Source organism: Saccopteryx leptura, chromosome 10, assembly GCF_036850995.1.
Source record: "Saccopteryx leptura isolate mSacLep1 chromosome 10, mSacLep1_pri_phased_curated, whole genome shotgun sequence".
Lineage (NCBI taxonomy): Eukaryota > Metazoa > Chordata > Mammalia > Chiroptera > Emballonuridae > Saccopteryx > Saccopteryx leptura.
This window is the reverse complement of record NC_089512.1, coordinates 11,133,168-11,146,571: the sequence shown is the minus strand read 5'-3', so window position 1 is coordinate 11,146,571 and position 13,404 is coordinate 11,133,168. Positions and strand designations below refer to the sequence as shown.

General features: G+C 45.7%; 1 protein-coding gene across 3 annotated transcripts in view; it reads right to left on the bottom strand.

Annotated features, from left to right (window-relative positions):
* Positions 1–13,404, bottom strand: part of ANO10 (anoctamin 10) — a 129,172-nt gene that overhangs the window by 29,826 nt on the left and 85,942 nt on the right. For all 3 annotated transcript variants that reach the window (XM_066351904.1, XM_066351902.1, XM_066351903.1), the window contains exon 12: positions 4,050–4,166. In XM_066351904.1, the coding sequence (XP_066208001.1) occupies positions 4,050–4,166 (117 nt within the window). The remainder of the gene's footprint in view (positions 1–4,049; positions 4,167–13,404) is intronic.

The window sequence follows — 13,404 nt, the reverse complement described above, 5'->3', positions numbered from 1 at the left end:
CAACTGACCAGAGGACAGGGAAGGCGCTCCCCCTCCTTGGGAAGAGTCCAGGGAGTCAAGGTGTCGCTTATTTACCAAGCAGATAGTTAAATGCCAGATTTAAAAAAATAAGAAAAATTCTATATCCTAGAAATGTCAATAGTTCAGCAAGTAAACTGAAGGACATGCCAGTTAATGTGAGTTTCTGAAAAGCACAAAGCAGGTGACCTTTCATACCTAGAACCATCTGGACTTTTCTGGGACCTCTAGAGGTGGGAAAGGTGATGACAATCTTTGTCTCTGACCGACAGCAGCCTAAGCGTGGGCCCACACAGCAGCGTCGACCACGCAGCAGCGCTGACCACGCAGCAGTGGCATGGGCCAGCACAGAGAGAGGAGGGGGGCGGCTGAGACAGATCCTCGGCCCAGCTTCCACCCTGGAAACTATATCCCAGATTGTCATTTTTTTTATTTTAATTTTTCCAAAGTAAGAAACGGGTGGGGGGCAGACAAACTCCCGCATGCGCCCGACCAGGATCCACCCGGCAATGCCCTCTGGAAGAGAGAAATAGAGAAAGGAGAAGGAGAAGGGTGGATAAGCAGATGGGTGCTTCTACTGTGTGCCCTGGCCGGGAATCGAACCCGGGACTTCCACACACTGGGCTGACACTGTACCGCTGAGCCAACCGGCCAGGGCCCCAGATTGTAATCTTAACAAGTCAGAAGTGGGCCAGAGGGACACGTTTCCCTGGTTTGCAGTCAAGGTCCTAAGAAACCCTGACTCCTGCTCTGCTCAACTGACGGAACAGAGACATCTGAGCCACACATGCATTAATCTAAAGTCACCTTTAGTGCAAGCTGGGAACATCCTTTTCGGAGGCATTTGATAAACAGACTGAGCCAAAACCTTTTAGACATCTCTGTCCGCCCAGAACTTTAACAGCAAAATCTGCATCCAAATCACGTTTTTCTTAGAGGGTAATGTTAATCAGAGAATCACATCTATGTCCTCAGGAGAAAAAAGCCCAGAGAGACTTAAAATCTTTTAGATTTTTTTTTTTTTTTTTTTAATAATAGGAGATAGGTCTTTGGTTAGCGTTTCAGTTCTGAATGAAGATGAGTGTAAATATGGTTTGCCTTTGAATTTGGGCTTTGCATCACTGTCAGGTAGGGCGAATCTGAAGGTTCGGAAATCCAGGAGCGGAGATGATTGGAGAGATCATTTAGCCAAATTCATAAACATGAATATCCGTGAGTCCCCCCCAAAACAAACATAACAGCTCTGTCGTAGGACTTTTAGGTCAGAGTATTTAGTAACGTGAGACATGTTAATAATACTCAATGTATTTAGTAACGTGAGACATGTTAATAATACCCAACATCAGTAAAGACCCTGTGCTCTTACAACCTCATGACAGCGTGACATCCTAGTGAGAGGAACGCTACACTAGCACTGAGGAGCCGGTTCTGGTCTTGGCCTGGCGAAGGTGTGTACCCACCAGCCAGGAAGCTTCCTAGGAGTGTAGCCAATGGACAATGACAGTGCTTACAATTTAAATTTTTTTGCTTACATACCCCCTAAAATTTTGGGGTGCTACGTGCCCTCCCACACAATTTTAAGTTGGTATCTAAAATTTTCATCAAAAATTAAATAGCTGCAAAAATGTATTTTCTAGCATATTGTAAACAGCAACACTTAAAAATAAATTATTAGATTACTTTTAAAGATATCAAAGTCTAATAAATATCACAGTAATGTGATATCTACTATCATACATTTAACAAATACACGAATATGCTTAATTAATGGTAACAATTTTATGTCTTTCCTTTTTTTCCTCTTTGAAATCACTCTTTCCACTTCTCCCAAAGCAACTTATCCTACCAAAACATGCTTGAAAGTATCAATCACTTTTCATACATCAATAATATGCTCATAAATGGGAATTTATAAGTTTAAAAAATGTCTTATGCTATAAGTGTTTAAAATTTTCTTCTGGACTGACAGATCATTACAATTATTATTGACACATAAGTGATTTTTTAAATTATATAAATATAATACACATTTGATGAACAATTACTGGATGTAAGTTTCTAGATACATTTTGGAAATGCAATTCTTAAGACGATCTGGTTTTGGTGGGTGGGAGATTGGGGTGCCTTCACTGAATGCGGCTTCACCCCTGCCACCTCTGTCCTGAAAGGCTCTGTCACCTGGGAGGCTGGCTTTCACCCTGGGGACAAGGCACATGACAGGGTTCAAGACGGTAAGGTGTGTGCCTTCCTTCTACAAAGTGGGAGGAGGACAAGTGTAAAAGGGGAGGTGACACGGACAGCCAGGACACGTGGCATCCTCAGGCAACTATGTTTCAGGAAGGAGGACACGCAGGCTGAGGGTGGGAACATCGAGGCCCGGACACCCATCTGCGGCCACGTGCTCCTGGCAGAGTCGGGGCTGTACTCGGCCCACTCCTCTCCGCCTCCTGCCCGGTGCCCCTGTGGTCTCAGCCACTCCCTTACGTGAGCTGAGCAAATCCTTCAGGAGACTGAAGGGGGCATCCGGTTAACAGCCTCCAGGCCTGTCCTGTCTTGGGCCCCTCTGACCTTACAGGAGGAACTGACAAGCAAACTCCACTTGCTTAATAGCACATCTGGGTTTCCCCACTTGATTCGCGGCCTCAAGCTTTATGTGGAAAATACATATTGTATGAAAATAAATTTTACTCTAAAGATTTTATCTGATGTTTAAATATTTTTTTAAAAACATGTATATGAATATTTGTAAAAAAAAAAAAAAAAAAAAGATGGGGGGGGGAGTGTGAGAGAGGTGCCCGGGGTCTGGAATGGCCCTGGGGGGGGGGAGTGTGAGAGAGGTGCCCGGGGTCTGGAATGGCCCTGGGGGGGGGGAGTGTGAGAGAGGTGCCCGGGGTCTGGGGGGGGGGAGGAGTGTGAGAGAGGTGCCCGGGGTCTGGGGGGGGGGGGGAGTGTGAGAGAGGTGCCCGGGGTCTGGAATGGCCCTGGGGGGAGGAGTGTGAGAGAGGTGCCCGGGGTCTGGAATGGCCCTGGGGGGAGGAGTGTGAGAGAGGTGCCCGGGGTCTGGAATGGCCCTGGGGGGAGGAGTGTGAGAGAGGTGCCCGGGGTCTGGAATGGCCCTGGGGGGGGGGAGTGTGAGAGAGGTGCCCGGGGTCTGGAATGGCCCTGGGGGGGGGGAGTGTGAGAGAGGTGCCCGGGGTCTGGGGGGGGGGAGGAGTGTGAGAGAGGTGCCCGGGGTCTGGGGGGGGGGGGGGAGTGTGAGAGAGGTGCCCGGGGTCTGGAATGGCCCTGGGGGGAGGAGTGTGAGAGAGGTGCCCGGGGTCTGGAATGGCCCTGGGGGGGGGGGAGTGTGAGAGAGGTGCCCGGGGTCTGGAATGGCCCTGGGGGGGGGGAGTGTGAGAGAGGTGCCCGGGGTCTGGAATGGCCCTGGGGGGGGGGAGTGTGAGAGAGGTGCCCGGGGTCTGGAATGGCCCTGGGGAAGCTGAGCTCTTCACAGGGACTGAGGGAGAACTGGTGAGTCCCAACATGGCATTTTTATTCTTTCTACCCCCCCCCCATATCCCTTCTCTCTTTCCCTTTTATTTATATACTTATTTATTCTGGGTCTCTAGTAGAATGTAAAAGTCCTTGGGAAGAGGCTTCTACTTTTTTGCATTTTTTGCTGTTTCTGCCCACACTTTTGTTCCTGCTTCCTGTTTCCGGGGCAGGCAGATTTAGAAACCGCGGGGAGCAGCCCCAGGGTGATTGTTGGAAAGCTCTCCTGTTTGTTGAATGCCAGCTCATCCTGTATGTAACATGGCTTGACTATTTTTGTCTTGCTTATTTGGTGCACTAAACCTATCCTGTTGTTCGCTCAGATGATCAGGATTTTGGTTTCATCCTGCCACCCTCACCTGGAGTCTTCTATATTCATGTCACTTGGTAAGGTCCAGGCGGAAGGGCAAGCTGAGAGAGAGCCCTCTGAACTCCCTGGCCCACTCTTGGCGTTGGCTAAAGAAATACCTTTGCTCTCCGGACGGGACGACTGCCCTTACCTGCTGCTTTAGCGCTTCCAAAGATTCAAACTCCAGTCTGGCCAGTTTCATCTGGATGTGCCGTGGTTTGTCGGGGATGGCAAACGCAAGTATGAACTTAACGGCCAGGAGGGCGTGCTGAAACAAGAAAGAATGCGTGTTAGCGTGCCCCATCAGACCATGCGTGCAAGGGAACGGATTCGTAGCTAAGCACTCTGAGAGCCTTCCCATTCATCTCAGGCAGTTTCTAATTACTGGCCTGTAAGGTATCAAAGATCAATCAAGCCCGTGAGTTATACTTAGTCCTCCCCACTCTGGCTCATTCAATAATTACTGACTGACTTTGCTTTATTCTTTTAAAAATCAGTTATTCCCTTAAATTGAAACCATAGGCTACCCTCAATGTTTTATAGAAAAAATAAAGATTATTCTGGGAAGTCTTCCACAATTTTTTTTTTCAATCTGTGTCTTTTTTTTTTTTCTGAAGCTGGAAACGGGGAGGCAGTCTGACAGACTCCTGCAAGCGCCGGACCGGGATCCACCCAGCACGCCCACCAGGGGGCAATGCTCTGCCCATCTGGGGCATTGCTCTGTTGCAACCAGGGCCATTCTTAAACACCAGGTGCCTTTGAACCTTCTGTATCCTCATTAGTGTCTGATATAGTTTCTTTCATGAAATGATAATCAATAAATGCTGATGAATTGATTGATGGGGTGATATACTACTTTATGCTACGGACTCCAAATACTATAGGGCACATATACAGAAATGTAGAGTGTATCCTTTGTAATAGGTAGAGTATTACCTATTATACCGCGGGAAACTTACAACTTAGCCATTTTATTTCCCCTCTACCTCAACATTACAGAGAAGTTCCCTATAATACAAAGATAAGAGGTTTATAATTATGCTTCCTTCTCTGCAGAACAGGAATTAGCCAACAGGACTGTTTCCATTGGCAAGCCTGTTCCGAGATGCACAGCCTCAACTTACTGATGGTTTTACAATTCCGGCATCATTCTGTGACCCAGGATCAACACCCACAGAAATCCGAACTATCAAGAAAATCAAGTTTGAAATATCAAAATACAAAAGTTGGGAAATACTTTTAAAGGTAAGAAACAAGTAAAAGGCATTAAGAAATACCAGTAAAGGAGATGGAACAGCCTCTAAGAAATGTTGCATTGAATTACTAACAACAAAAAAGTGACCTCTGAAAAAAATTAAATGAATTTTTTTACTGTGATTTTTTTCAAAAGGAGGATGAAGGGCCAATAACAATAACATGGGACCATCTCTGGGGAGATGCATGAAGTAATGGAGAGTCAGCATCACACAGAACAAGCAATAACACAGGACTATCTCTGGGGAGATGCATGAGATAAGGAAGAGAGTCAGTGTCACACCAGAACAAGCAGTAATTCAAAGCAAGGACTTCAAGTCGGCAGAGCCTCGGGGCAGGCCAGGCACGGCCCGCTATCAACAAGGGACCGGCCGCAGCCCAGCGAGGGGCGGCCTTCACGGGAATGCGACGGCCGTGACCAAAGAAGGCGTTGGAAGGTACTGGTTTGGTGCCTATTGTGAGAAAAAAGTAGAAATACAGCACGGATCAGACAACGCCATGTCACAATTCTCAACTAATTGAATTAAATGAACAGAAACCGTAATGTAATCTACAAAGAAAAAATGAATAATTCAGAAAAGGTTATATACTGCGCCATTATTTCATTCCACTAGAATACTGAGATAAAATTTCACTTAAGCTCTGCAGTGGAAATATTAGACAAGAAATAAACAAATTAGTGTATGAAAAGAAATCTTCCATATTTTTCTGAAACCGTGTGTCCTCATGTTGCCAGCGCCCCACCAGGACCCAGTCTCTGGCCTCCTTCAATCTCTCCTAACAAATCTGTACCCATTTTCTCTTCTTCGGAGTCTCAGTGGGAATTGGCGAGGAAACAGGCCGTTTCCCTTCGACAAGAGGTGCTTGCAACTTGTGTCAACCCTGCACAACAGTTTTCTTTGGATGGTGGCACAGTGGGTGATCTCTTTATATTTGGTCCTTAGTGGACATGTGTTTCTTTTACATGGAAAAAACCCATGTGACAAAGAACACAGGGTTTCCTCACTGAACAAATGAGTTACACACGCCCCGTCAGGCTCCCAACCTGCCCATCTGGTCAGAACTGAACATATGATGAGTAAACAGACCAAAGCCAGACGATCTGTGACTGAGAGAGTCTGGCAATCACTTTTCACTCATTCATTCTACAAACCCATAGACAGCACTTATAAAGGGCCAGGCTGCTCCGATGGTGGCTTCTCCCACCACATCCTTACTTCGCACAGCTCCTGTCATGATTATTCTTCCCCACCCTCCCCACTTGGCTACGCATCCAGAAGTTCCCCTGATTTTATAGGTGGGTTTGGTTTAAACACATCATTTTAGAGAAATGAGAACACCCTTGAGAGGTTTAAGGAGCATCACCATTCACAGATACCTATTAATGAATTCATTAGCTGGTGCTAATCAACTCTTGCTCTGTGTCCTGCCCCCACCCCCAACAACTCTGAGTACTGCGGGGTGGGGTGGGGTGGGAGGACACCATAGCTTCAGAAAAGGGTTAAAGAGAAGCAGAAAAGAGCCAACATTGTCTCAATGGTCAGAAAGAGAGAATTCAGCCTCCACCAAGTTTCAAAAGGTTAATTTAAAAAACTTTGTTTACATTTTCCATACAGCAAATCTGTTTCAAGACTGGAAACGGCTTTATGCTACTAGAACTGAGAAAAAAACTTATAAAAAGCATTTTAGCTATTTTTACTTGTTTTGTAAATAAAAGAAAACCTAAGATGAAACACGAATCTGTGCAGATTCAAAGGAAAACACACTCGAAATGAATAGCTGGGTGGGTTTTCCATAGCCTATGAAAAAAGATGACAAGTTCTGGGCCTCGATTGTGATTCTTCACCAACAATCTCCTTTTCAAGTAAAACTCACACAATTATTATCTTAAAGTAAAAAAGAAAAGAAACACGATGGAGGGGAGAGAGGGGCAGAATTTTAAAGCTAATAAATACAAAGAAGTTGGCTCTCTGTAACAATCCTCTTCAAGCACTGATGATAGGGTGCCTTAGCTGGGAAAGGAAAGAAGAACAGGACCGAGGAGGAGGCTCTCACAGGGGAAATGCCTCCTGGTGCCAGCAGCCAAGTCCTGACTGCTCCGCCAGCAGCGTGTCCCGCACCTTTGTCACGGCAGGACTGTCAAACTCTTGGGAGTCTCACGCCAGGTGCACAAGGAGTGAGCAGAACCATTTTATTTAACAGAAACTAGAAAACTCATGATCTGACCGACAGTAGCAGCAGCAGCAGCTGTGTTTATAAGCAGCGTGTCCCCACCCTCTGTTCTGAAATAGAAAATGCAAATCAGAGTGAATTCTTGAAATTCTGAGAAGTTAATTTGATTTCTACAGTGGTATGTCTGTCACAGAACCTCTTTCCACTCGGATCCAGCCAGCACTGAATAGAAGACACTCCTTCAAAAAAGCATCCTCACCAGGCAAATTACATGCGAAGTGCCAATTAATAACAAATGGTTAATGGAGCCAAGATTGAAAAAAATACATAGAATTAGTATCTTAAGGAGAAAAACTTTAGAAATTTTCACTTTAAGAAGTTAGCACTTGGCCCTGGCCGGTTGGCTCAGCGGTAGAGCATCGGCCTGGCGTGCGGGGGACCCGGGTTCGATTCCCGGCCAGGGCACATAGGAGAAGCACCCATTTACTTCTCCACCCCCCCCTCCTTCCTCTCTGTCTCTCTCTTCCCCTCCCGCAGCCAAGGCTCCATTGGAGCAAAGATGGCCCGGGCGCTGGGGATGGCTCCTTGGCCTCTGCCCCAGGCGCTAGAGTGCCTCTGGTCGCGGCAGAGCAATGCCCCGGAGGGGCAAAGCATCGCCCCCTGGTGGGCAGAGCGTCGCCCCTGGTGGGCGTGCCGGGTGGATCCCGGTCGGGCGCATGCGGGAGTCTGTCTGACTGTCTCTCCCCGTTTCCAGCTTCAGAAAAATGCAAAAAAAAAAAAAAAAAAGAAGAAGAAGGTAGCACTCACGTCTAATTCTTTGACCACCCCAGAGCCCCCTGAAATGACAGAATATAATCGAAAAATCTGAGACTGGAGAACAAGAGAATTTTCCAGAACTTGATGGAGTAGAAAGTGTAGCTCTGGTCTCCCGAGATAAAGGAACGACCTCCCACAGGAGCCTCAGAGGGGCCAATGTCATGTTAAACCCCCAGAAGGAAAGGAGTGGGCCAGGGAGTCAGCACCGAAGTGAACACATTAGAGCAGTGCTTTTCCACTGCTGATCCACGGACTGGCACCAGTCTGCCCGGAATCTTGTGCCGGTCCATGAAAGAGGTAACCACCCTCCACCCCCTTGTGTAGGGGTGTTAGACCCAAGAGAGAAGATGAGCCCAAGGTCAGAGTAGACTCCTACTCAAAGACTTGAAGACCAGAGTGATGTTAGCAGATGGCAGGATGAGAGGCCCAACCTTGTTCCCTCACAGAGACATCAACTTAACAGCAATATATGGTCCAATAAGCATATATGGGAGCTCCGGAAACTAGTGAAGAAGTTGTAGTACCCCAGGCAAGCACAAAGCCAAGAACAGCTTCACTGAAATAAGAAAAACCACTGGCTTTCACCTAGGATAGCCCTTTCTCCAAGCTGGCACAGCTGAGCACAATTGGGAAAAAACACCCAATTCTCAGCTTCTCCGTAAGGAGGGAAAGAGAAGAGCAGGACAGCCATCTAATTCTACAGTTTTTCAGCAAACAGCCCTAGGGACTGGTTTCTCTCTCACTACACCTGGAGTACTAGAGAGGACCTGGCATACTTTGGACACTTGGAGGCTGCCAAGAACAAAGGAGAGTTGGGTGGCTTGTTGAAAGTACCGGAGAACCTGCAGTACTGCACACAGACACCAGAGGGAGCAGAAGATCACAAACTCCTAAAAAGGAAACTGCCAAACCTCCCTAATTAAGAAATTACATGCACAAGCCCAGGGAAGACACATACCCAGAAAAAGTTTGAGGCATCCCCAGATCTCTGGCTGGGCTGACTGATGGAGGTCTTTTCTGTACAAAGCTAATCATCCATACAGACTGGGTGATGTGTCCATTTCTTCAATGGCCCAAATCTCAGCAAAAATAACAAGACACATAGAAAAACAGGGAAACATATACAATCAAAGTAAAATAATAAATTTTGAACAACCCCCCCTAAAATAGAGATCTGACAAATAATTCAAAACAATCATCTTAAAGAAGCCCAACAAATTTGAAGAGAACACAAACAACTACCTGAAATCAAGAAAATGATACATGAAAAAAATGAGAACAACAAAGAGATAGAAACTATAAAAAAGAACCAAACAAATTCTGAAGCCGAAGAATGAGTGCTATAATTGAATCACAAATTTACTGGAAGGGTTCAATAGCAGACTGGATCAAGAAGAAGAAAAAATCAGCAAACTTGAATACAGGTCATTTGAAACCACAGAGTAAAAGGCAAAAAAAAAAAAAAGAATGAAGAAAGATAAGGAATGCCTAAGGGACTTTAGGGACATCAACAAGCAGATCAATATATGCATAATGGGAGTCTCAGAAAGAGAAGACAAAGAGAAAGATGCCAAAAGCTTTTATTTAAAGAAACAATGGTCAAAACTCCCTAAATCTGAGGAAGGAAATAAAATCTAAATTCAAGAAGCTCAAAAGATTCCAAGATAAACCCAAAAAGGCCCACACCAAGACATACTGTAATCAAACTGTTAAAAGACAAAGAAAGACTCCTGAGAGCAGCAAGACAAATGTTGTAAGGGAGCTTCCATAAATTAGAGGATTTCTTAGCAGAAATAATACAGGCCAGAAGAGAGAGAGATAATATATTCAAAGTGCTGAAAGAATAAACTTGCCAAAAAAGAATGCTATATCCAGCAAAACCATCAATCAGAAATGAAAGAGAGTCTGACTGGTGGTGGGACAATGGATAGTGTTGACTTGAGATGCTGAGGTCCCAGGTTTGAGACCCCAAGGTCACTGGCTTGCGCGCAGGCTCACCAGCTTGAGCATGGAGTTGCTGGCTTGAGTGTGGGATCATAGACATGATCCCATGGTCTCTGGCTTGAGCAAGGAGTCACTGGCTCAGCTGGAGCCTTCCCCCCGCCCCCATCAAGGCACACATAAGAAGCAATCAATGAACAACTAAAGTGCTACAACTATGAGTTGATGCTTCTCATCTCTCTCCCTTCCTTTCTCTCTCTCTCTCTCTCTCTCTCTCTCTCTCATTAAAGGTTTTTCAAGATAAACAAAAGCTTAAGGAAATGCATCACCACTAGACCTACTTTACAACAAATGCTCCCAGGAGTCCATCAAAGCGAAATGAAAGGATGGATGATTGACATCAACACAAAAGTATATGAAAATATAAAGCTCTCTGGTGAAGGTAAATATATCAACATACAGAGTCTTGTAATACTGTAATGATGGTGTCTACATCACTTTTAATTCTGGTGTAGAATTTTAAGGAGAGAAGCATCAACAATATGTATGTGAATGAATACAAAATATAAAATATTTGTGACGCTGATAACCTATATAGGGGGAGGTGTAAAGGAGCAGAGATTCTGTATGTGACTGAAGTTTTTATCAGTTAAAATAGATGGTTATAACTATAAGATGTTTTAGGTGCTCCCCATGGTAACCACAAAAAAATACCTACAGAAGATACACAAAAGAAAAATGACAAAGAAATCAAAGCAAGTCACTACAAAAAAAAAATCAATTTTTGAAGGCATGAAGAGAGGACAAGAGGGGACAAACTAACTATAAAACATACAAAAAACAATTAATGAAAGTAATAGTAACTTTGTTATTATCAGTAATTAATTAAAATGTAAATAAACTCCCTCATCAAAAGACACAGAGTGGCTGGATGGATATAAAAACAAGATCTAACTACATCTAACTACAAGAGACTCCTTTTAGAAGTACAGACACACGTAAGATAAAAGGGAAAGGATAGGAAAAAGATATTCCCTGCAAACAGAGAAAGTATCACAAATTTGGCTTTGTCTCAGTAACACTATAGATTAGAGTCTTCTGCGAAGTTTAAAGGAGGCTTTGGGTGCAGTGTCTCCAGATCCTGACACCTGGGGCGTCACTGACAGGCCAACAGATGCCATCGGGCCGGGCAGCACCTGCAACACCAGCTCATTGTGCTCCTGCCTGAGGTCTGCACCTGGAGCACCGAGTGTGCACACAGGCATCACGGGAGCCACCAGCCTGGACCACTGCTCTGTCCGCATGGGCTATTTCGTTTCCCAAGATCAGTCAAGTGAATGAGAAGTTGGGCTTAAAAGGTTCGTGGAAAGCTGAAATTTTAAAAAAGCAATGGGCCAATCTTAGGAGAGTCAATTAAAACTATGAGAGAAGTAAGTGATTACTGTAAAAACTCAAAAAGTTACATTACCTCTTCTTCCTCTATCTCACCACTTAACAGAACAATGGCTGGGGGGGGGGGGGGGAGTCAGACCAAATGAATACAAGGAAATAATTTTAAAGGTTGCAAATAAATTACACTGAATGTCTTACCCTCTCTTCCTTTTAAAAACATAACCTTCATTGTAGCGATTTGCTAACAGAAGCAGCTCGTCATTAAGGAAAGGGCACTAGTGACGGGGTTGTCATTCGTCACTGGGATGAGAAAGAGGGCCTCCAAGGCTTTGGCAACCCCTGCATCTCCAAAGAGCACAGCCTACCCAGCGTGCAAGCAGGTCACACGTGTCACGGTAGTTCTCCAGCAGAGCCACAGTTCGCATACGGCGCAGTTTGGGGCCGGATCTGAAGACTGGGAAAGGATGTACAATCTGTAGGAGGGTTGTGTTTTCTATGGAGTTTGTTTTGTTTTCTCCCACAATTATTCTGATCACTGGATAAGGAAAGAGCCAAGCGACAGTTAACCAGGAGCCTGGGACTGTTCTCCGACGATGCCTGGCAGCAGACACGCTGAGACTGGGCCTTCGTTTCACGTGCACTTTCTCAGTTAGCTATCCAGGTGTCCTAGCGCCATTTGTTGAAAAGACCATGCTTTCCCCCAATGATTGTCGTGGCACTGTATGTGTTGAAAACCGTATGTAAGGGTTTATTTCCGGACTCTCATTTCTGTTCTACTGGTCTGAACCTATCCTTGTGCCAGTAACACAGTGCACCCTTCTGAAGGGGACCGCTTGTACGCATTCATCCATAAACGCTCACTGGGCACCATGGCGTACTGGGCACTGCTCTAGTTGTGCAGAATCTCAGCTGAACTAAAGCTCCGTTGGAGCTCCCCTTTATGCAGGAGTCAGGTCATTAAACTATGGATAAGTAACACATCTAACATGTCAGAGAAGGACAAGTCCCACTTGGGAAGCCAAAACGGGGGTATGAAGAGTTGGGGGAGGGCTCAGGTGAGGACGGGGTAGCCAGGGAGGCCCACCCAGAGGGCGGGTTTCACCTGGAGACCTGAGGAAGTAAAGAGCCGGGCAAGTGGCGTGTGGGGGGAAGCATTCCAGGGTGGGGGGCGGTTAATGTGAGAACCACACGGGTGCCGCACGTCTGGGCCTCCCCTCGGAGTCTCTGAGTGGGCGGTGCTTGTACGATCTGTACGAGTATGTTACCAGATGAAAGAGTAACACGCTCAATCGAACACTGGTTCCAAACCACTTTTTCTTTCTTGGTACCAGACTCTGACTCCAGGTCTTAGGGCACAAGGATGAAGAACATATACAACAAGTGAGGATATTCTGTGGCACACAAGGCAGAATTCCCTCAGTAAAGTAACACCCAGGCAGACTATTCTAGAGCAGGTCAGAGTGCGACAGGAACAAAGAGTTAATAACGCTGGTTTCTGGTGCACAGAGATTAAGAAAAGCGAAGAAAATAACACTTAAAAATACTTAAGTACCTGCTACATGATGACATAATTAATTTCCTTAAATAGAAGTTGATGTGCTACTTTTGCCCACTCCTCAGATACCTGGGCTGGCTCCCTCCCCGGAGCCTGGCGCTCAGCCGGGAGCGCATCGCCAGCACCTGCAGAGTCCGGAGGAGAAGAGAGGGGGCTGCAAAAATAGAACCTTCAGGCAGCAGCTGATAATTAACCGTAGTCTCCACTGCACTTCTGAATGTCATCTTTTATACAAAATGTGTTATTTTAAAGCCCCCAAAGTTTCATATTACACTGGTGGCACTAATTTTTACCTTCAAGATGCTAAACCTGCTTTCTGGCTTTGGCACACACCCACGGGAGCAAACATCAGGCTGCGCATGCCGGTGTAGCAACG